The following is a 23,282-nucleotide window of genomic DNA, read 5'->3' as shown; positions in this document are numbered from 1 at the left end:
CTAAAACGCTTTTTAAATCCTACTTTGAAACCCTAACCCTAATTTGCAACCCTAACCCTGTTTGAAACCCGAAATCTCTTTAAACCCTAATTTGAAACCCGAACCCAGTTTTGAAACCCTAAGTCTGTTTTGAAACCCTACTTTGAAACCCTAACCCTGTTCTGAAACCCGCTTCGATGGGCTCTGCGTGAAACGCACATGCTGGTCAATCCTGGCTCCAGTGTTCAATCTCCAGCCCGTGTTAAACCACCTTCCCAAATTGGCGCAACACCATTCTTTCATTTATTCACTTATCGATGCCAGCGACGTATAGTGACAGGCAGAACAATTGTTCAAATGCTTTCCATGAGATGGCAAAAAAGTGTATATCCTTTCTGTGACATTTTGTTAATGTAAAATATGTGCCTTGCCTCCATGAAGAAAGTTTGTGAAAAAATTCATAGTAGTTAGCATTTTCCTAACATCTGCCATTTTAGCACCACAAATACTCACACAGTGGTCTCTTTAAAATCAGCTCGTTTTATTGTCTAACTTTTTGTTTTTAAAAATGAGTGAGGGGCTGCGTCACTGCATTTTTTCCCCCACGATGCTAAAATGTCAATTTTGCATGTAGTGAAAATAAATGTACATGTGAGACAACACAATAAATTAGCATATAATTTACATTTTTTTTTTTTTGGGGGGGGGGGGGGGGGGTAGAAATTAGTAACAGTGTAGCAACATTAATACTGAATATAAAATATACGATGCTCATCACGATGCTTTTCAGTCTCTTTTTTTTGTACGTAAGCAACGTGACATTCAAAAAGTTCACAGCAACGAGTACCAGCTTAATTTGATTTCACTTTTTTTTTTTTTTTAAGTCCAAGCATTTTGAATCCAAACGCTCTCCCGCTGTCCTTTTCGCCGTCTCCTGACGGCCTCCTTCAAGGAACGACGTTGACGTTGGCTACCAAAAAGTAGCAACAGCAGCAACAACAACAGCAAAACAAAACAAAAACAAAAAAATCTGATATGAAGTTTCCCTTTCCTGAGCCAGCAATGATGGCTTGTGGGTGACGGGATGCTTTTTTTTTTTTTTTTTTTTTTTTTTTCTTTCTTGTACAATACAATACTATATCAAATACATTCCCAGTGTGAGGTACAAATAACATGACAAGAACACAACCAGCATTTACCATGATTAGCACCACAAGCACCAAATTGACTTTGGGCATTTTTGTTCTCATTGGCTGGAGGAATTTAAGAAAGATGAAAATATCCACTAAATTTGACGGTGTCATTAATTCAGAGAGTTGAAGTCCCGCTACAGCCTTGTGATGGCGGAATATACACGATATTGACGTCCTGGCAGGATACAAATGCAACATTATGTTACTGCAATGATTCCCAACCACTGGAAATTATCCAATTTCACCTAAATGGTCCGAAAATAATGATTTATGAGAAATAATGTATTTTGTTCATCTATCTATGCTAGCAATGTATAGTGACAGGCAGAAGCAATAATTGCTCTTCCACAAGATGGGTGAAGGTACAATTAACTTGTGTATCCACTTGTTTCCATTCATACAACAGAATATTTGCTGTGTTTCACTGAACAGGCCCAGATTTCACACGGAGTAAATAAATTGAGACAAGATCATTATTAATTCAATAGAGTTACAAAATTCCAATCATTTTAATACCTGGAAACAGTGGGGATGAATGGAAATTCATGGGAAGAAACCAATAATTACATTCACTGGACATTTATATTCATCAACTGTTGACTGCCGTCAAGGTATATATTCGTCAAATACATTTTTCAGGCGTGGAAGAGGGTCTTGCCCAGGTTGTCCGGGAAATTCAGGTTTAAGGACTAACAGATCACTGTAGATGGTGCCGTGGCATCATCATTGATCAGAAACGGGTGTTTTTGGTTAGACCAAGCCATGTTCTTAAGCTGCTTCCTAATCAACGAAAAAAGGTAGAACAACTTTTTTTGTTTTTCGTGGTGAAAGAAGAGTCGACTTTTTCTACCGATTTAGTGTTTTATATTGCCACAGAACACAATATTCTGTCAAAAAACTGCTGGCAGTGAACGAGTCCTGTAATGCACGTTGGCAAGGAGAGCTTTCTATTTTGCATGCATGTCTGCTCATCAATGCTTGAATTTGATACCTTTCCATGAAATTACACTCAATTCCCATGGAAAGTTTCCAATTTGGAATATTCCCAAAATTCCCCATCTTAACTTGTAATGTAATTGTAAACTGTAACACAAATGCTGTACCCCTTTGCAAGTCTACTTCAGTATGAATACGTTTTGTGACATTTTTTTCTTTAGTGGGTGTGCCATGAGATTTAAAAAAAAATATTGATTTTTTTATGTAAAATATATGCCTTGGCTCAATAAAGGTTGGGAAACACCGCGTTACAGTATGTCAGCGTTTCATCCAATCACATTACATTTGCTTCCAAGACAGTCGGCTACAATGTGACTCTTGTATAATAAATACACAGTACGTTGATGAATGGGAGGGGCGGGGCTTGCTCTGCTCTGTCGTATCTCCTTGGCGGTTAAGTATTTACATAAAAAACAGTGCAGCCAAGCCAAAAGTCCGCCCGGTGACAGCGTTTCTCGCCCGTCCGTACGTTCGTCCTCTTGTCAGTCACGTGTCCAGTACTTAGGATCGAACAGCAACTCTGAGGAAGACGCAACAATGGCACCAGGAATTATTATTATAATAAAATAACATCACCAACCGATCCTCCTCCGAGCTCCACTTCACAGAAGTGAACAGTTTTTGTGTCAGCGTGACTGCTGAGCAGTGGTTTGGCTCTTCGGCCAGCCGCGAAGGGTCGCCTTCCCAATCCGGGCGCTCCGGAATGGTCGGCGGTGCTCCTTTCCTGGCCCGCGGGCATCCCGTCTTTGTGTGGGCCTCAGTGGCCCTGACAGGTCTTGCAGCACATCTGGCGGAAGTAGGCCCGACTGCAGAACTTGAACTTGAGCACCAGTGGGCAGTAGGCCACTTTGTTGACGTCCTTGCACTCTGCACAGACGAGATGACAACGGGTCAGAACCTTGCAGTGGTGTCTTTGTGTCCAATCAGATGTCAATCTAATCTGCCCATGACCTTCAGATATACAGTAGACTGCCCTCCTTCGCGGGGGTTACGTTCCAGACCCGCCCGCGATATAGAAGAAATACCTATAGAAATCTTTTTTTTTTTTTACTTCTTCAAACACACTGTTTGCATCCCAGAGAGACTACCTGTACTGTCAGTTGACTTAACTGGTTGGAAAAAAGGTATTGTGCAATAATAATAATAAAAACAACTGCAAAATAGCGGGGCCGCAAAGCGTGAACCTCCATAGAGCGGGGGTTTACTGTATCACAATATCGATATTTGTCCCAGCTATATCGATAAAACACCAAAAGAGAATAATTCAGCACGTCATGATAGCGGTTGTGTGGCCCAGTTGTATCGATGACGCACTGACATCCCAATGTCGACGTTAATAACGTCCGTAGTTGTTTCAGTTGTATCAATAAATACCATTAGAGCTAACCATACAATACTGTACCCAGTTGTATATATTTGTTGCGTTAATAATACTGATTGATATTTGTTGCAGCTGTACCAATAACGTGCAATTCGAGATTGCAAAACAGTTGTATCAATAAGTGGTAACGACACGATACGTTACGATAGAGAGAACTGGTCCAGTTGTATCGATGACGTCCAATGAGCGATAAGGCGATACCGCACAATGTTGATGTTGAGAATATGGCTATTTGTTCCAGCTTTATCAATAAGGCACTATGAGAGATAACAACAGATCACATTAGCAATATTCGGTCCACTTGTATCGATAACGACACAATAAGTCACAATATCAATATTTGTTCCAGTTGGATCAATTTACCGTTAAGAGATATCAAAACCTGTTGCGTCTCTACAGTAGTGTACGACTTCACCGTTGAGCCGATTGAAAAAGTCGAGGTCTAAAAATACCTCGAAGGACGGCCTACCGCTGTGACTCACATGTAATTGTAATACTTATGAGGTGAAACCTCCCTCGGGGGAACACAGCGGCTCTACTTGGACACCGAGGCGAAGGCTGAGAAAGGATTCTGGCCCGCTCGGCTCTCCGGGCTCGCTGCCACGACTCGCACGCACACACCGAGCGCACCGCGGCTCTAAATGCCTTTTCGTGATCGCAGTGTCTTCCCTTATTAGGCTCGGGCCCCTGCCTGGGCCGGGCCCAATGAGAGCAGACGTTGCCTCACTGCCGGCCGTAACGCGACAATTAGCCCGCGGCTAATCCCATTAGCCGGCCTGTAAACGCTGCTCACGTTTTCCACGCGGGCTCCACCAACCCTGTCGTAACCACGCCCCCCAAAAAATGAAATTAAAACATGTATAATGTGGAAAAAAATATATATACAGAATAAAAATTAATAATAAACTTTTTCAAAAATGTGTTCATTTTATTATTTATAATTAATGAAGCCGTTATTTGATAACATTCAATGTTAAATTGTAAATATGTTCACTAACTTTTACAAATGTAAATTTGATGAAGTTATCTACAATAAATAAATAATTTAATGAGATCAATTAAATGAAAAAAATACAAATGAATAACCAATTTCCGAAATGGCTAAAGTAATTTAATATTCATTCATAACTATATGAATTAATTGACTGAACAATGCTTAATGTATAAATACATTTTTCATTTTGCAAATATTTTTTCTTTTGTTATTTATAATAAATCTTTAATGGGAAAATAAGAATAAAATGAATGCTAATTTCTCAATGTTATTTTTTCATGTATTTAACTTTATTAACAATTTTTTTAATACAGCTTGTAGAATAGAATAAAATGTATATGTAAAAGGTATTTTTAATTTTATTATTTACAATAAATCATTACTGAAATGAAAAAATGACTACTGTTTCCTAAATTGTATTTTATAATTAATTTAATTATAATTAATTAACCAATTTTACATTTAAATTGCACGTTTACATGTTTTACCTACATAAATTAATCAATTTAAATAACCAATTTCAGGGGGGAAAATGGCTAAATTAACACAAATAATTCATTGGTTTTTAAATGTCATTATTAATAATACATTTAATTGAAATGAATTAATCAATTATTTCATCCAATTAAACAATGCTAACTATATATGTACTTTTTTTATTTTACAGATATAAATGTATAAATATATTTTAACTGATGCATTACAGGGGGGGAAATGGCTACATTAATGCAACCACAAGTCAATGGTAGGCGTGTCGGATTAGCTTTTAAAAATGCTGTTATGACAACTGATCTAAACTGGACTGTTTAGCCTCCACAGGGAGGTGAACACCGCTGGTCAAACACACGACCCTCGCGTCTCACCGTCGCCGTTGGAGACGGGCGTGGCGTCGCACTTGCTCTCGCATTGCTGCATGGTGGCGGGCCGGAGGGTCTCGGCGCACTCGTTGGACGGCTGCCCGGTGTAGGACAGGCACTGCACCGTCCGCATCTGCTGGCCCAAGCCGCACTGCGCCGAGCACTGCAACGACAAAGGTGACGCGGGGGCGGTGAACGGGCCGCGCTTGATCCCGTCGCAGAGGTTCGCCATGTCGTCCGCAGATTTATGTCGCATCCTGTAACTGCATTTATTTCTGTTGCTGTGATAACCGTCACGACAGCGCTTAACTCTACATTCTAATTGAACACGAGTTCGGAACAGTTCAGCTTGAGCTTGGGTCAATTTTTTCCAACGGGAACCTGGCTGAGGCACTTTGTGAAGTTATCAAGGTTGCAGGAGGGATGGACCTTGAGAACTTGGGTCCACTTCATGTGGACTCAGGTGAAGTTTGTGGGGGTTACGGGTTTTCTTTAGGGGCTGAAGCCCAGTTTTTGGAGATTTTTTTGGGGGGCTAAGGCATGCTTCACAGGTTTCAACCGCACTTCGTGGGGATTTTTAGGGCCACGGGTGCACTTCATGACTGCTTGGGTGCACTTTGTGGTGGCTTTTTAGGGACTAGGATGCACTTCACAGGGGAATTTTATGGCCTAGCTGTGCTTTTTGGGCACTTTGTACGGCCTTTAGTGTGCTTCATGGGGCTTGGGTGCACTTTTGGGGGGCTTTTTGTGGTTCGGGTGTACTTCGCAGAGGTTCAGGAGCACTTTGTAGGGCTTTGTGGGGCTTGGGTGTGAGCCCCACGTTGTCATTTTAGGCTCACCTACGGTATGACGATTCCATCTTTTTCTATGATTAACCTTTGGGCAAATCCGACCCATATTCCAGAAAACACACGCCTCGCCTCTCCTTGCAAGCGAGGCGTGTAATTAGCGCCGCGCACCTCCAGCGCTGCGTGAGAAAGTGCTGAGCGGACTCCAGCTGTTGCTCCACAAGGGTTTAACCTCTGAGGGGCACCGCTCTTTGATGGACCACCCGAGGTTATCAGCGGGGGTCTGCTCGATGATTGAATTGCCAAAGGTGCATTGATGTTGGTGAAGGCTGAGACTGGGTGACTCGTGACCTCTGAACTGAAAGAGCGGCGTTGCAATGCAGACATCTACCTCAGTTCAAGTAAACGATGAAGCAACACATTTGAAAGACCGCTCAAGACCTCCACCAAGGCCCAACAATTTTAACTCGTGTGAATGTGAATTAAAAAAAAAAAATCCCGACAAGTTCCACACCAGTCCCGTAGGTGGTAGTAGTGCGCATTACTAGAACAAGTTCATCTTTTGCAAAAAGCTAAAATTAGCCTAAGATGTTGGCTTTGAACCAATATTGCAGACTTCCTGTGTCATTTTGGAAATCTTCTTGACATTTTTTGTGGGTCAAAAAAACATGACATGTTCCACTCCAGTCCCATAGGCAACCTTCAGACAACTGCTACTTTAACACACAGCAGCAACACATACAAAGAGAGCATGCAACAATACTCAGAGACATCAATAAACACTCCAACCTCAACTAAACTTCAGTTGCCATTACTGGAATACGTTTGTCTATGTGAATGGCCAAAATGAAGCTAAAATGGCTTCTTGAAACTTTTTTGTGGGTTGCAAACATTTGATTGGAAAATCTTACATGTTCTACCTACATAAATTAATCAACTCCAGTCCTGTAGGTGGCAGTAATGCACAATACTCGAAAAAGTGCGTCTTTTGGGAATGGCCAAAATTACCATACTAATATTCAAAGCTATGGACAAGTTAGTGTCTTTAATCAACTGAACAAGCCTTTTGGTGAAAGAAGCAGGCTACACCCTGTATTGGTCAGCAGCCAATCGCAAGATACATGTAGACAAACACACACTCTCATATATGGCGAATTTTCAATCATGTCGTGGAAAATTGTCCAATTTCACTTAATTGGCCTGAAATTCTTAGTATTTTTTTTTTATTATTTTGCCAGCGACATATAGTGACAGGCAGAAAAATTCAATGTTCTGCCACTAGATGGCGGAAGGTACATAATTAACCTGTGTATCCACTTTTTCTAAAGTCAAAGATGTGTCTGGACCGAATAAAGTTCCGGAAACACTGATCAAGTGTTCCTGGAAACAATCCGTTTTCATGTAACCCTAAATAACCAAACCGCCACTAATCTTTTGCATGTTTGGCAAAGGTCATCAACCATATGAAAAAAACAACTTCAGAGTTGTTGTTGTTTTTTTTTTGTTTTTTTTGAGTCATGGCATGGTGACACGCAGAAGGATGTCGCAAGCATTTTCCTGGAAGTGTCAGAAAAGCTTCTGACTTCAAGCAGCCTTGGGGCTAAGGGGGAGATATTACAGCCATCCACCCATCACACTCTCCTGGCCTTCACACCCACCCACGCAGAAACGTACCTGCCCCCATTCGCCGGGGATCCAGCGCGGAGGAGGACAGCGGCCGAGGCTGCAGCGGATCCGAACCGGTGGCTTGTTGTGGCTCGGGCAGTGGGCGGGTGGGAAGGTTTTGGTCAGGTCGCTGCTCTTGCACAAGGCGATGCGGTGCTTGAAGCCGGGCCCGCATTTGGGCGTACACTTAAAAAAAAAAAAAAAAAGAAAAGGTGGCACCAGCTGTGCATCATTTGTCCTTCTGTGTTAGTTTTCATAATTTGTGGTGTTTTGTTTTTTTTTAGCCTGTAACTGCGTTTGTGTTTTTTCGCCGCATGACTTCATTTTTTTTTTCTATTTGTACGTATCGTTTCTTTTACGTTTTTGTAAAAATGTTCATACATTATTTTTTCTGCATTAATTTTATGTTCATATTTTGCCTGTTTTTTCCTTTCAATTATTTTTCATAATATGCTTTCATTTTTTTTCATGCATTATAGTTTTAATTTTCTTCATTTTTATACATTTTTCTTGTTATTTTGTATTATTTCTATACATGATTTTTTTCCGTGTTATTTTTTACATGACAACTTTTTGTCTTATATTTCTTATACAATATTTGAATGCATTGTTTCCACCCCTTATATTTTTTACATTATTTTTGGGGTAATTTTTCAACATGTGTTTTAATACATTTTGGCCATTATTTATTTACATGTTTTTTTTTCCTGCAATATTTTTTTTTTTTCATTTAAAAAAACTCTTTGGTCATTTTTTATGTTTTTCTGCTTATGAAAATATATCATATATTAATTATTATGTGTTTTTTGTCCTGTATGTTTTTTTATATATATTTCTTTGCCTTCTTTTCTTCCCTACATCATTTACAGATTTTTTCTGCATTTTTCAGTATTTCTTCATGTACATTTATTTCCATTATTTTTTATGTTCATTTTTCTGCTGTATTTTTACATCGTAACTTTTCATGATATTTTTTTCTCATTATAGAAAAGAATGATTAATGAATAATGTAATATGCAAATATTTTTCTACATTATTTTTAAGTGCTTTTTCCATTATTATTTGTTGTTGTTTTTCTCTCTATTTTTATTTTTTACTTTGTATTTTTGTCTTTTCCTTGCATTACTTTTTCATGTTTTATTGTCGTTTGGTCATTTTCCACATTATTTTTACTTGTTATTCTTTACATGCTTTCTCTGTTATTGTTTCACAGGTTCCCCCCCGCCCAATTTCCTTTTTAGACAAAAAAAGACCTGTACTGTCTGAGGGTGAAGTTGAAATATGAAAACTCATGCATCTTTGTATTTTTTTCTGTTAGGTTATAAAACTAACATAAATGTGCCATGTCTTTTTTTTTTTTGCAAGTTGAAAATGGAAAGAAGAATGCTCCTGATTTTTCAGGACCAGAGCCCCAGCCGGCGGCTTACCTCGGACCAGTCCAGAGTGACCCACTTGGGTGGGCAGGACTGGTTGTTGCAGGCCTCTTGCTCGATGGGTCTGTGGGTAAGACAGTGGGTGTCCTCCAGGGTCTCCTCCTCGGCCGGCCCGATCTTCCTGATGCACAGGACCGTCCTGGTCCGGATGCCGCCGTCGCAGCTCTTACCGCATTCGGACCAGTCCCCGATAAACCACCTGGGCGAGTACAACGCAACAAATATTATATACTAGACTTGGTTTGTCTACCTGGACCGGGACTTTGACATGTGACATGCCATACAGAAAAAATAACCCACAAAAAGAATGCAGGAACAAACAAACAAGGCAGGGGGGGAAAAAACAGGTAAAGAAAAAAAAAAAAAAAAACATCCTAATTTAACCCTGAATAAATAAGGAACCAACAAAAATGATGATAATTCAGGAAAAAAAGCAAATTATAACACTGAATGATATATATAAAATAATGCAAGAAAAAAAAGATATAAAAAATAATAATAATAATAATGCTGGGGAAAGAAACACTAGGATAAATATCACAGAAAGAAATTGAAAATAATGCAATAAAAACATGTTAACAAATTGTGAAAAACATATTTATTAAAAAAATGATACAGGAAAGAGCATGCACAAAAACCTATCAACAATATAACGAAAAATATAAGTGAAATAAAAATAAAGACGGAGAAAAGATGTTAAAAATAAAATAGGAGGCAAAAGAAAAAAATAAAGGGAAAAATGCAAAAGAATAAAGCAGAAAATATTTTAAGTATTGAAAAAAATAACTGAAAACAATACAAGAAATAAGGTAAAAAATATTTTTTTAAAACTTGTGAAAAAACATTATGATGGAAAAACCAAAAAAAAGTAACAGAAAATAATGCTGGATAAAAACTGAAAATAGTGTAAAAATAGATGTTTTATATATATAAATATATATAAAAATAAAGCATTGGGGGGGGAAACATGTCAAAGAAATGTAGAAAAGATAATGCAGAAAAAAGGGTGAAAAAATATTGTTAGGTTGTACGTGAACTATTTGCCAATGTTTTACATTCTTCCTGTTGTTTATGATGATTTCTATTCCCTGCATGTTTACTGTGAAGAATACTACACTGCAAACAACTTCCTGCTCTAAAATTTGATTGTCTGAGTGATATGACATCATCCACGCGCAATTATCACGTTCAAACATCTGCTCTGGCTCGTAAAAGACACGGCGAGGTGTGTGCGTGGCGGAGTGGATCCAGATGAGCGACACGACGTGTCTGCGAGTGTGACGCTTCGCACCAGTTGGCCGCCGTGTCGCCTTGCACCTGCGCGCACGCAGTCGCCAAAAGCATCAAACACAGGTGGTTGCTCCCCGGGCTTCTTATTGTTGGCGCCGCACAAGCGCAGAAAATACTTCATATGTGAAGTTGTAAATCAGCATGCTTCATTATTTTCCTCCAAAACTCTTTTTTTTTTTTTTTTTTTTTTTTTTTAAACAACCAAAAGCCAGCTTAAGTTTAGTTGAGGTCGGAGTTTTTATTTATGTCTTTTGAGTATTGTTGCATGCTCTCTTTGTATGTGTTGCTGCTCTGTGTTAAAGTAGCAGTTGTCTGAAGGTTGCCAAGTACTGTTAGATCCATGCTAATTTATGTTAGCCCATTTATCACATTTTTCATTGTATGTTAGCATTAAGCTAGTTTCGTTAGACGAAATGGCATGGTTTTGTTGAACGTGTTGGTGTTTAAATACACAATGTTTTATTCTCTTTTGTTATATGCTCTGTTTGAATGTGTTGCTGCTCTGTGGCTTTTAAAGTAGCAGTTTGAAGGTTTATAATTAACATAACATAATAATAATACGATTTGGTAGAACATTGTGATGTTTCAATATACTGTGTTTTTTTTTTTTTTTTTTTTCATATAATTTGATCAATAACAGAAAGCCACTTGTAAAAAAAAATAAAAAATAAAAAAATAAAAATATACAAAATTTTGAAAAAAAGTTATATAATTTTGAAAAGAAACTGCCGCCTTCGTAAATGTCTCCAATGCTTCTTTTCATAACGGTAAATATAAAAGTGCATAATGGTAAAGACAAAAACACCATAAAAATTGTGTGTTGCACAATTGCACTACTCAAACCCATTACAGTCTTGTCTTTATACAATCGTAATAACGGTAAAGACATGCAATTGTTCTGACACTTTCACAAATTCCAGATCAAATGATATGAAAATGACCCATATTTTTATTTCACTTTTGTTTAATGTGTCACTTTTATAATAAACTTCAACTGGGGGTGACCGCAACTAAATATGACAGTACGGTATGTAAAATAGGTCAAATTGAAACTATATTTTTCCCTGTCATCTCCTGCTTGCCACCTACAACTCTTTTAAAGCTAAGATGTGTTTAATTTACCTACAATGTCTATCTATTTATAACGCTTATTGTTGACTATATGTGTGTGACAAATAAACTGCTTGAAGCAAGCACGCTTTACCTCTTATTTGGAGAACTGTGCAGGCGAGTCTTCGAGTTTTGTTTGAATTAATTGTTTTTGTGTCGTGTGGGAGAGGTGAACAATTTAGTTTTTTATATATACAGTATATATTTACGTTTTTTGTAATATGGTTTCTCTGTATCGTATATTTTTACCTATTGCAGGTGGTTTTGGAACGTATCCCCCCCATGATAAATGGGGGTTCACTGTAGTCCAATACTAAAATACATACCAGGATACACACAAAAATTGGTAAGCTTTCAAGTGCGTCCTTTACGTACTCTGGTGGGCACGGCTCGATGTTGCAGTCCCGCTGGTTTTCGGGGGGCTTGCCGTCCGGGTCGCAGTAGCTGTTTTGGACCACCGAGTTGTCGTCCAGCCGCTTGCACACCACCTCCTGCTTCTGGGAGCCTGACGACGGCAGAAAAAAGTCAGTACGTTCGAGTCACAGATGATCTAAATTAAAGCAGGCCAGCAGGTTGCAACAGAAATACAGAGAGACTGGAAGGGTCACAGAAAGGCATTGACGTGGGCAGACCTGCAAGCCTAATGAGGAAAAGCGGTATGGAAATTTAATGAATGGATGGGAATATTGCAGAACCATAGTGACTACATCTTCATTCTACAAGACCAGAATACATGTTCTAAATGTGATACTGTTCCTTTAAAACAGGGTGTGCAAACCTTTGTCCTCAGCGGCCACATTTGATTTTTAAAACAGACACATCAGCCAGCTCATTTGCATAAAGTAAATGCAAAATGTTCAAATGTGAATGTAAAATTTATTTTACTCATGAAATAATAATTAATTCTCATGTTTTGATACCATTTTTAATTCATTTAAATGTAACAATTTAAAGAATCCATCTATATGGGAAAGTCATAAAAAAATATTATTTTGGCTGTTTCTTATTTTTTAATTTCACAATAAATACATTTACTGATTATTCAATTCATGAAGGGATAGTAAAATATTACTATTTCTATTTTCATTTCATTTTACAATAAATAAATTAACCAATTATTTTATATAAAAAATAAATGTACATGTTATTTTAGCAATGGATGGATTAGTGAATTAGTTGTCGACAGAAAACTAACATTATCAAACATTTATTAAGCGGCAGTATGTGCCTCCCTGCGCTGACGCCGACTCCGGGGCCAGGGCCGGAACCCGGCAGAGGAGCTTTACTCGACTCTGCCGGTGGCCACAAATGTGCTCCAAAGCTGCCTGGCGTCAGCGTTTCATCTGTAGAAAGCCTTGATAGAATGTGAGAAATATAATGGACTTCACCAGAACGTGACAGGCCGGGAGGGAACGTACCGGCAGCCCTTTTCCCCTAGGGCCCATCACAGATATCGTGATAGACCGTGAGAAATGTTAGCAAGACATGAATACGGAGGAAAAAAATGGCCAAAATCCCGCGCTGCACTACGTTTTCGGGCAGATGTAGCTGCTGTGGCCGCGGGGAACTTAGTGTCAACGTAGCCTAGGGTGTCCTTTTTTAGTTGTTATCATTAGCTCGTTTTACATTTTTTTTGTTCGTCAGTTCACGACTTTAGCAAAGCTATAGGAACACGTTGCTTTGAAAGTGTAACAAATCTTTCAAAAAAGGCGTATATAACATTTTTTTTTACCTTGTATTTTCATTCTATTCATTTATTGTTAGGATCATTACAGGATTCATTTATCTGATGAAAGTCGAGACAATGCTAGCTAGCTCTTGAACATTTATTTTTTTTTCTTCTCAGTGCAAGTACTGAGCAAGTTAGAGAAAGGGGGGGAAAAAATTCTGTGCAGAGAAGTTTTATTTTTCATTGTGCCAAGACATCAAACGGCCCCCTACATATTCGCAGTTTGGCACTGACAAATTCACATACTTACAGATTTTATTTTGGAATCCATCCCCCATTATTTGTGTTTTACATAATCCTCACTTAATCACGGAAACCCCTGCTCATTCAGATGGTTTTTTTTTATGGCAATTATACGGAAGCAAATATTTTATTTGTGTATTATTGGAACTCGCGGCCTGCTCGAACCCTATCCCCTGCGAAATCAACAATTATTTTTACTTTTGTACTTAATTATCTATCAGTATTAGTCTGTACTTTTTTACTTTGACTTCAGTACAGGAGTTGAATCAGTACCTTTATTTTTTCACACAAGTGTCTGTACTTCTACTTGAGTACACAGTGTGAATATTTTAGCCACCGCTTTTCGGGAATTCCTTGAGAATCTCCGGTTACGTGCCGTCGTAAAAGGTTTGCTTTAGCCATTCCTGAGGCGGCGGCAGACGTTGGGCCGCCGCCGCAGAGTGGAGCGTTTGACGTTGGTCCGGACGAGTGAGCGAGTCGTGCTTGTCAGCTTCGGTTAGCATTGTTATCTTTGTAAAGGCAGAACAGGTGGGTCTAATGTTGTAGCTGGTGAGTGCAGCTACAGGGGGTCCTCACTTTACCAGGGTCACGACATACGCGGTTTCCAGGTTATGGATGGTGCGCAATAGGCTAGTTTTTTGGGCGGGGGGACGAATACATTTACGTTCTATTACAACAATTTCACACCAAAAATACAAAATCTTAGGACATATTTATGTATATACAGTACTGTATTTTATTAAAACGATGAGCTATATGACAATCTTAGATGAAAATTAAACAAATACAGTGAACCCCCGCTATGTTACGGTTCATCATGCCAGGCAGCACTGACATCTACTGGAAGATATGGAGCGTAATTAACAGCAAGAAGAAGAGGCGGAGGAGGTTCCCTACTAAGATGCAGTGATATCCGTTCCCACAGAGCAGAAAATATATGCCTGTGAGTACTGTTGTATGCTCTGTTTGTATGTAATGCTGTGTGTGTGTTAAACTAGCAGTGGTTTGAAGGTTTATAATTATTGTAACATTGATGCTAATTTCCTTTAGCCCATCTATGGTGCTTCACGCTGCATGTTAGCATTAAGCTAGCGGACGCCTGTTAGATGGAATTATATGGTTTTGGGTCTGAAATATTTCTCGCGTCAGTTTACTGTACTAGAAAAAAAAAGTCAAAATCTTAGGTAAAAAGTACAAATAGATTAAAAAATACAATAATATGTCAAAACTATTAGGAAAAAATTGTGACTAAAAATACCAATGTCGTGGGTCCAATGTACAATGGTAGCCACAAGGAAGAAAAAACAGCAAATATTGGGGGGAAAAGCCCAACTATTAGAACTAAAAAACAATCATAATGGCAAAATACTGGGAGAAAAAAAACAGGAATTTAAACTGAGGACTCCCATCTATTCAAATATGTCTATGGAGTATAAAATCAAATTTACGTGACGTCCACTTACCTCCGGCACACGTTGCCGAGCACTCAGACCAGGGCAGGTGGTACCAGGAGAAGCCCACCTCGTTGTCACCACTTCCCGTGCGCTGGATGGGCACGTTGAACTTGTAGCGGATGCCCTGGTTCTGCTCCTGGAGGAGGATCTACGGGGGGCAAAGAGAGAAAACACGGCACGTTTGGTTTCTGCTAAAGCACACAGCAACTTCACTGACTGGCTGAAGTGTTACCATGACAATCAGGTTCTCTGTGGTGGCTCCTAGGGCCTCCAAAGTCTCTGGTACGTCGGTGGGCCTCTTGTAGTGGAAAGCAGTGCCAGCAATGTCGAACTTCCTCGGCCAGTCGATGGTCCACGCGCCGTTGATGTAATAATCGTCCCCCTCGGATTTCAAAGCTGGAAAAACAAGATCAGCGATAAATGGGCCCTTGCATGACCAATACTTATTGATCATGTTCAGGACCCTTAAGTACGTACATTTTCACCAGGATATATACACTTGAATTCTGAGTGCCTCAAAAAGGAAATGAATTATTCTTTAGGGGGTCTTTGACGGACCCCCAGAAATGACTCTTAAAAAAACAGCTTCAAACTAAAATGGCAGACTTCCTGCTCAATTCCTTGAGACTATTTTGTTGGTCTATTCCTGAAAGACATGCCTACCAAATTGCAGGTGCCTTACGCATTCTGAATTCAGGGGCTGAATACTTGCAAACCTTTTCAAGTTTTAGGGTCACCATGCTGTCATTGAAGGACAAGCCAAAAATGGCCACTTCAAACCACAATAGTAGACTTCCTGTTTGATTTGTGGCATGGGTCCTAGAGACCTTTCTGTGAGTCTACTTATGAAAGATATACAGTACCTACCAAATTCCATATGCCTAACATTTTAGGGCTATCATGCCGCGATTGAAGGACTGGTGGCAATGGCCTAAATGAAATGAAATGTCCGCTTCAAACCACAATGCCGGACTTCCTGTTCAATTCCGGCCATGGATTCTTGAGACTTTTTTGTGGGTCTACTCATGAAAAACACACCTACCAAATTTCATGTTGCCAAGTGTAAATGGTTTCGGGGGCTGATTTTTTATTTCTTTTTTAAACTCCAGAACGTCTTACCTAGCCAGTCTTTGTTGCTTTTTGACGCATGTCGTCTTAAAGTACGGGAAAGCGCTTAAAATGTCCATTTATTTACCGCAAGATAACCGACCGAAAGAAGTGATTTTGGAGAGTGGTGAGAACGAGAAGCATATGTGCACGGTAGCCAAGGAGGCTCCAGGTGGAGACAATCACCCGGTGTGATGTCATCGGCCTCGTACGTCTTCATCTCGCCTGACAAGCCTCTGTCCTCACGCACACACGATACATACGGGAAAAGACTTCAGGTCAAATCCGCCGCTAATCTGCTGAACAGCGTCCCGTTTTGCGGTTGTCAAAGCAAACGCCGCTCTCCAGACGCACGAGAAAAGATCCCGGCGTCACGTGTTTACTACTCGGACAGAACCGCACATCTGGCACTGATTGCGAGCACTGTTGTGTGTACAATTGGTTAAAATGTTTTCAAACTCGTCACAGATTTGTCATAAATTGTTCCACAAGAGAGAAAGAAGCCAGAATGTGTTGCGAGATCAACTCTGGTAATGTTCCTGCTGTCGAAATGTGCTATTAAGCTGCATTTTCAAGGGAAAATCCAGGGAAATTTCAGATCTTGGCACTGGTAACATATCTGATTGGAACCTTTTACCTATGCGTAAATTACGCCTGAACAGCTCCCGCAGTCTCAAACATGCAAATGTCCTCCAGAAGTTTGCGAAATGTCGTATTGCTAGAGGAAATTCCAGCACAATTCAGATCTTGGTACTCATGGCAACATGGTAGCTTCAGGAAGTACGTGAACCAGGTCCATTTGGAGGACCATTTTGTGTTTGAACCGCAGGAACTCTCTCTTTTATTGTTGCAGTGTTGCACTTTGAGATCATTTGATAGAAAGTATGTCATTATTATATTTATTACTATTCTCTAAATTTTGTTCTGGAGTATTTATCAATAGTTCCTGGGCTTCTTTGTGGCCCCATAAATTAGGTCCAGGAACTAAAAGTACAAAGAACTAGGAACATTGGTGGAAATACACCATTTTTTGTATTTTTTAAGCCCAGGAACTTTAGCCTAGAACTAGACACTCTGAAAACCATTGTGTGTTGGAATAGAGGCACTCCACTAAGTTCAGAGCGGTAGACCCCACCCTAAAGGTTCCTGGCCCTCTCGAAAGTACTACTCACTCAAAAGGATCTTCTATTGGCCCTAATAAATTACCCCAAAACTAAATTCAGACAATATTTCCCGTGGTTCAAACAAAACAGTAATCTTGGAAATAATTTATTGCAGCCAAAACCACACCAGGTTCTTCTTTTAGCCCCAATAATTTACTCTGGAGCAAATTTCAGACCGCCTTAGTACTTGTAGTTCCTGGAACTAATGTATCGGGGCCAAAAGAAGACCCTGCAATATTTTTCCCAAAAAGTTGAGCTAACCTCATTATTGCACTATTAACTGTTTTCTTGGACAACTTTTTATGACCCCTATTGATGGAATGCAATGGTCTACAATGGATAATAACTTACCGATGTAGTTCTTCGATACGGTGACCTCTCGAATCTCAATGTGAACGGAACCCTTGGGGATATGGACCACCTCCATGTAGCCTGCAAGAGAAGTGCAGTGCGGCGTCTTTTATATTTTTATGAGTGGATGTATAGAATGGAGCCCAAATGAAAGGCCAAATGGTCTAAAAAAAGGACAAAAAGTGGGAGGACAGGACAAGTATTTTTAGACGCACAAAGTCGGCCCACCCTAGAAGGACAAAGATGTTTCTCACTCCAGACCACGGCACGGCTCTGTCACTACAACGGCCGCAATGCGGTGCAGTGTAACCTCATTACATCACATCATTACTACTCACAAAAACTTCAGAAAATTGAGAAATGTCAGGATCAACCTAACCTTGACATCTGAACTTTTCACCCTCAAATTTGACCCAAAAGACAAATATCCCTAATTCTTGAGAGTAACTACGTTATCAATACTTAAATTGATCATCAACCTTTTTCAGCCGGCAATAAACGACATAGGCAAACGAGCTTCACAATTTAGCATCTAAGCTCCAATTCCATGGCTAATTTGGGTAAATTCCCCCGGTCGGAGTTTGTCAAAGGACAAGCCCTCGAATTTGCCCAAAATTACTGCTTCAAATCAAATAGGCAGACTTCCTGTTTCATTTTGGGCCTGGGTTCTTGAGATTTTTTTCGTATCCACCAAATGTTGTGTCTATCTGTGAAACTGGTGTCAGGAGCAAATTTTTTCCAACTTTCCAGGAGGCCATACTGAGAGATTGTTGGGGGGAGGGGCATGTTCGAGACATCTAAAACACACAAGGTGCATGTTCATTAGGATACACGTGCTTGCAAAAACTGCTGTGTGTTCGGACATATGGAGGCCCTGAAAAAGCCGATTAATTCGTCTCTAGGAGTCTGTCTTTGAAGGACCTCTAAAAATGGCTGCTTCAAATCAAAATGGCAGGCTTCCTGTTCAATTTCAGGCATGGGTCCTCGAGACCTTTTTATGGATCTAATCATGATAGACATGCCTACCAAATTCCATGTTGCTAAGTGTCAATAGCTTCGGGGGCTGAATTTCTTTTCAATTTTTTGGAAAATTTGGTACTTTATGTTATATTTTGAAAAACGTGTTTGACCTCCTCGGGGCAGCGAATCGTTGAAGAGTCCCTCGGTGGCCTCGCAGGTGCTGCCGCCGCCGCCGCACACTCGACATCGATCCTCCTTGGCGTCTGACGCCAGCACGTTGTCGCAGCCCACGTGCTGGAATGCAAGAAAACAACCATTATTACATACAAATCATTTATTCATACACACTCTTACGCTTACAGAGTTAGTTACGGACACACCTTTCCCACAGAGCAACGTACGTGGAATTAATGAGGTAGCTCCTCTCGCTCCAGTTATTCATCACCACTACCATCTCGCACAATATAAAATAACACAACGCAGCCTTGTATAATGAAGTGATGAAGTGGGCTGGCTCACCTTACACTCGCCGTTGATGCATATGTCCAAAGAGTCGGCCTGGCACCGCGTGCCATCGATGACGGCCGGAGAGCGTTCGGTGTAGAAGTTGTATCCCTCTGCCAGGCAGTTGAGGGCGCACGGCTTGACGCCACCTTCGAGGCAATGCAAGTTTATTTGTATATGGCGCAGCATTCATACTTGCAAGATGGTGAAAACAAGGAATACATAGAACCTTCTCTCAAGACTAGAACCTTCTCTCAGGAATAACACCTCTTGGGACTACGACCTTCTATCGGGACTAAAAACGTCTTGTTGGATTAGACAATTACTTTGAGATTAGTACCTTCCCTCAAGACCAGAACATTGTATCGCAACCAGAACCTTCTCTTGGGATGAGAGCCTTTTCTCTGGACCAAAATCTTCTATTGCGACGAGAACCTTTTCTTGGGACAAGGACCTTTTCCAGAGACCAGAACCTTCTTTTGGGACAAGAACCGTGGTCCTGGGACTAAAATTTTCTATCAGAACTATAATCTTCTATTGCCATTAGAATCTTCTATTAGGACTATAATTTTTTGATTGGACTAAAAGCTTCTTTTGGGACTGGAATCTTCTATGACGACTAGAATATTACTTTGAATGAGAACCTTAACTTGGGACTAGAACCTTTTTTGGGCGGTGAAAACTAACTCTTCTCTCAGGACTAGACCTTAGCTTGGGACGAGAACCTTCCCTTGTGACTAAAATCTTCTCTCAGGACTGAAACCTTCTCTTGGGATGAGAACCCTCTAACTAAAACCTCTCGGGATAAGAACTTTCTCTTGGGACTAGTACATTCTGTTGGGACGAGTACATTCGCTAAGGACTACAACCTTCTCTCTTAACAAGAGTCTTCTATCAGAACTAGAACCTTCTCTTTGAAATAGAAGCTTCTATCGGATTGCAATGTGATAGTAGTGGTATTATGAAATTGATGAAGTCAGTTAAGTCCCCACTAGATAAGTCCCCACTAAAGCCCCAAATTAAAGCTCCTGGCTCTTAAATAGCTTTTAAAATTCAGGTCTGATTCGATAATCACATTTCTCACTTGCATTATGGCTGTCACAGATATGTTCCACGATGTTCTTGAACTCACCGCCGGTGTAAGGCTTCCAGTTGTAGTACTTCCCGCGGAAAGGCATGCTGTCAAAGTCGCCACACTGGTTCTCCCGGAAATCGCGGGATCCCGGAGGACAGGCCTGCCACGCATGAAAAGACATGAAACATTTTTGTTTTGTAAAGATTCTAACTCATTAATTCTTTCCTTTTTTGATTGGAAATCAAAAAATGAACAGGTGACTCATTATTTTGTAACAACATACATTTCATATACAAATATTGTGCAGAAAGTGAAAAATGTTAACTGGGAGTCAGAACATACCTGTCACCATTTTAAGTGCCTCAGACTAACCCGAAATAAAGTTCAGATGTTCTAGTAGGCTTTTTGTTGTTGTTGTTGCTTACTAGCATCAACCTGAAGATTTTGCACGAACATGGACTGGTATTTGGCACTGTTCGTAATTCGCCCCACCTTGTCTTGTTATCGTCGGATAGATTTATTTATTTTTTTAAATTCAGATTGAGTTGAAAAGGTTATAGGTCACATTAACAGTGGGAAAAAAGTTTGAAGTTTTATCTCACAAAAACATGGCTTATAAACAGGGGTGTGATGAATCTACTTCATCTGAATTTCCATCGCACGGATGTAGCGGAAAATCTGGCATTTATTTGCCTGTCAAGCTGTCGCTGCCATAAAATGTCCTATGTAATCCCACTAACAAACATATGTAATTTAGTAGATGTGACAATAATACATTTTAAAAAGCAACATTAATATCAGTCTCCTGACTGAAGCACGTCTGTTTTTTTCCTCGTGGTCGTCTGGCGCGTGTGGTCAGCGTGATGAAATGGCGCTTTGGGCTGTTGTTTGTTTTCCTCGTCGCTCTTGCCCTCAGCTGTTATTTTTAAAAGCGGCCGCCGTCCGTCCACCCAGGCCTGGACTATTTTCAACATCGCTGTCTAGTTTGTCGCTCTGTCACTCTGCAATCATTTGCACAATTCAATTCAATTAGATCAGTATTACTGTATATTCCTAAGGACGCTCCGTGCTTTGTACATTTGTGGAGATGACCTAAATGAATACTTTCTTATATAGTGAACCCCCAGTATTCGCGGGGGATCAGGACCAGGCCGGACCATGAATAGTGAAAATCCACAGATCCTTGACGCCAATTATAATTCCGTTGAACCCCCCTTGGCGTTGCACGTTAGCATTACGCTAGTGGACTTTCTTTAGATGAAATGAAAATGGTTTTGCAGAACATTTAGGTGTTCAATTTAATTTAATTCTCTTATTTGGAAAACTGTGACAGCGAGAGAGCCTTATACGATAGGCTCCCTTTTCTTGACAGCAAGGGAGTGAGAACAGGCGCAAAGGAATACTTTAAAAAGTGTGTTTTCATAAGTTTAAATCCGTTTAAAGGGTGAAGGAGGGTTAAAACTGCGATTAAATATAGAAGATTTTTTTTTTTTTTTACAGTTTCACTATATTGCAGATTTTCACCAATCACACGGGGGTCTGTAATGTTTCCCCCGCGATAAACGGTGGTTCACTGTAGTGTATTTTTGCTAAAGTACTAGAGTGACTCCAACTACCTGAGACGAATTCCTTGTGTGTTTTTGGCATACTTGGCCAGTAAAGATGATTCTTGAAAAAAACGAAAGCGCCATATGGAAATAGCTGAGCGGGGGGCTCAGCGAGGGAAGCGGGGGGCGGTTTCGACACGTGGCCACGTTAAATATTTATCCAAAGTGTCGCTCCAAACCCTCGACCTGTTGCTTTTCACGCCGTGAAGCTGTCGTCCACGTGCACTCCAAGGAAGTGTCACGAGCAATGTGTTCATCGGGAATGAACCCACACGGGAATATTGGACTCACCGCCTCTGCGCTTTTTTGTCTTCCTTTTTTTTTTTTTTCTTTCTAAAATCACCGTCTCACCGGACTTCCACCGAGACGACGTGTCAGGAAGCTGCTCGCTGACCTTCGAAAGACCTTGCCCAGAAAGTTTAGCGAAGCCGCCCGCAGGCTTCAGGTTGGACAAGAAGAAGGAGAAGAAGAGAAACTCACGGCAGTGTTGCAGGATCTATAGCGCTTTCTCTCCCCGAGGCAGTACTTCCCACCTCCGGAAGGCCTGAGTGCGACACAGGACACTTGAATGAGAGGTGACATCACTTGTCGCCACGGCAACAGCCTCATCAAATACATGACTCTCTCTGACAAAGCTCCCACTGAGCTTGTAGAATGCCACCAAGGACAAAAGTGTGAAAAGAAGAACATCATACACAGCAACTCAGGAAGTGCTTGAAACTTGAAGGTTAAGGCTCGCCGCACACCCACCGATGCGGACCATTGTGAAAAATAATTACAAATCAAGACTCACACCGCACACCAAGCAATTGAGCATCGCACGTGTACCAACAGGCTGCAGCAGAAAAACTGCGACCCTATATTGGGTTTTGAGGCTCACGTACAATATATTTTACTGTATTATTTGTTTCACTGAACCACAAAAACAGGGCGCGATTGTGAAGGAAGAAGCGGATGGCCACAAAGAAGAGGAAACGGGTGAGAATACGGAAAGTGTGGATATTTGGAGATTCACTGATTGCACGCACGCATTTCGGCGACAGTGACTCACCACGCTTTGCTTTATAACCACAGGTACATATGAGTGGCCAAAAAAGGTTTGACATGCGCAGCAGTTCCTCTACCAGCACCAATCAAAAGATTGGACCAAGTTGGGGCGCAACATTTCAGCTCCCCAACCTGGCCGGCGTCATATCCCGGCTCGGCTCTCTGCACTCAGCATTTAAATAAAGTTCTAACAAAAGGTGTTGACTTCCAGTCAGGTCAAGCACGTCAATGTTTATTCTCTTTTTGATTGAATTATTGTTTAATTTACTTTATTAAGTATGGAAGGTAAGTTTGCTAAAATGGGATGCTAGCTTACGCTCATGCTCACTTAATATAGATGAGTGAAGATGAGTTGG

The 23,282-nt window shown here is 40.4% G+C and overlaps 2 protein-coding genes across 4 annotated transcripts in view; one reads left to right on the top strand and one right to left on the bottom strand.

Annotated features, from left to right (window-relative positions):
- The window catches only part of cwc27 (CWC27 spliceosome associated cyclophilin), a 36,742-nt gene extending 24,973 nt beyond the window's left edge, over positions 1 to 11,769 (top strand). Inside the window, exon 15 of one of the 2 annotated variants that reach the window (XM_061798977.1) lies at positions 9,219 to 11,769. In XM_061798977.1, coding sequence (XP_061654961.1) covers positions 9,219 to 9,222 — 4 coding nt within the window. In that variant the 3' untranslated portion in view covers positions 9,223 to 11,769. Of the gene's footprint in view, positions 1 to 7,703; positions 7,809 to 9,218 lie in introns of those variants that run through there. The other variant, XM_061798975.1, reaches the window with a different exon arrangement.
- adamts6 (ADAM metallopeptidase with thrombospondin type 1 motif, 6) overlaps positions 504 to 23,282 on the bottom strand; it is a 62,311-nt gene continuing 39,532 nt past the window's right edge. For both annotated transcript variants that reach the window (XM_061798972.1, XM_061798973.1), the window contains 12 exons: positions 22,360 to 22,423; positions 20,330 to 20,432; positions 19,213 to 19,346; positions 18,864 to 18,987; positions 17,734 to 17,814; positions 15,345 to 15,508; positions 15,122 to 15,260; positions 12,062 to 12,191; positions 9,281 to 9,485; positions 7,863 to 8,039; positions 5,407 to 5,563; positions 504 to 3,035 (listed from right to left, as the gene is read on the bottom strand). In XM_061798972.1, the coding sequence (XP_061654956.1) occupies positions 2,926 to 3,035; positions 5,407 to 5,563; positions 7,863 to 8,039; positions 9,281 to 9,485; positions 12,062 to 12,191; positions 15,122 to 15,260; positions 15,345 to 15,508; positions 17,734 to 17,814; positions 18,864 to 18,987; positions 19,213 to 19,346; positions 20,330 to 20,432; positions 22,360 to 22,423 (1,588 nt within the window). In that variant the 3' untranslated portion in view covers positions 504 to 2,925. The remainder of the gene's footprint in view (positions 3,036 to 5,406; positions 5,564 to 7,862; positions 8,040 to 9,280; positions 9,486 to 12,061; positions 12,192 to 15,121; positions 15,261 to 15,344; positions 15,509 to 17,733; positions 17,815 to 18,863; positions 18,988 to 19,212; positions 19,347 to 20,329; positions 20,433 to 22,359; positions 22,424 to 23,282) is intronic.

The sequence above is a fragment of the Phyllopteryx taeniolatus genome, chromosome 15, assembly GCF_024500385.1.
Source record: "Phyllopteryx taeniolatus isolate TA_2022b chromosome 15, UOR_Ptae_1.2, whole genome shotgun sequence".
Taxonomy (NCBI): domain Eukaryota; kingdom Metazoa; phylum Chordata; class Actinopteri; order Syngnathiformes; family Syngnathidae; genus Phyllopteryx; species Phyllopteryx taeniolatus.
The sequence above is the reverse complement of the archived record's forward strand: the minus strand, read 5'-3'. Positions and strand labels throughout refer to the sequence as shown.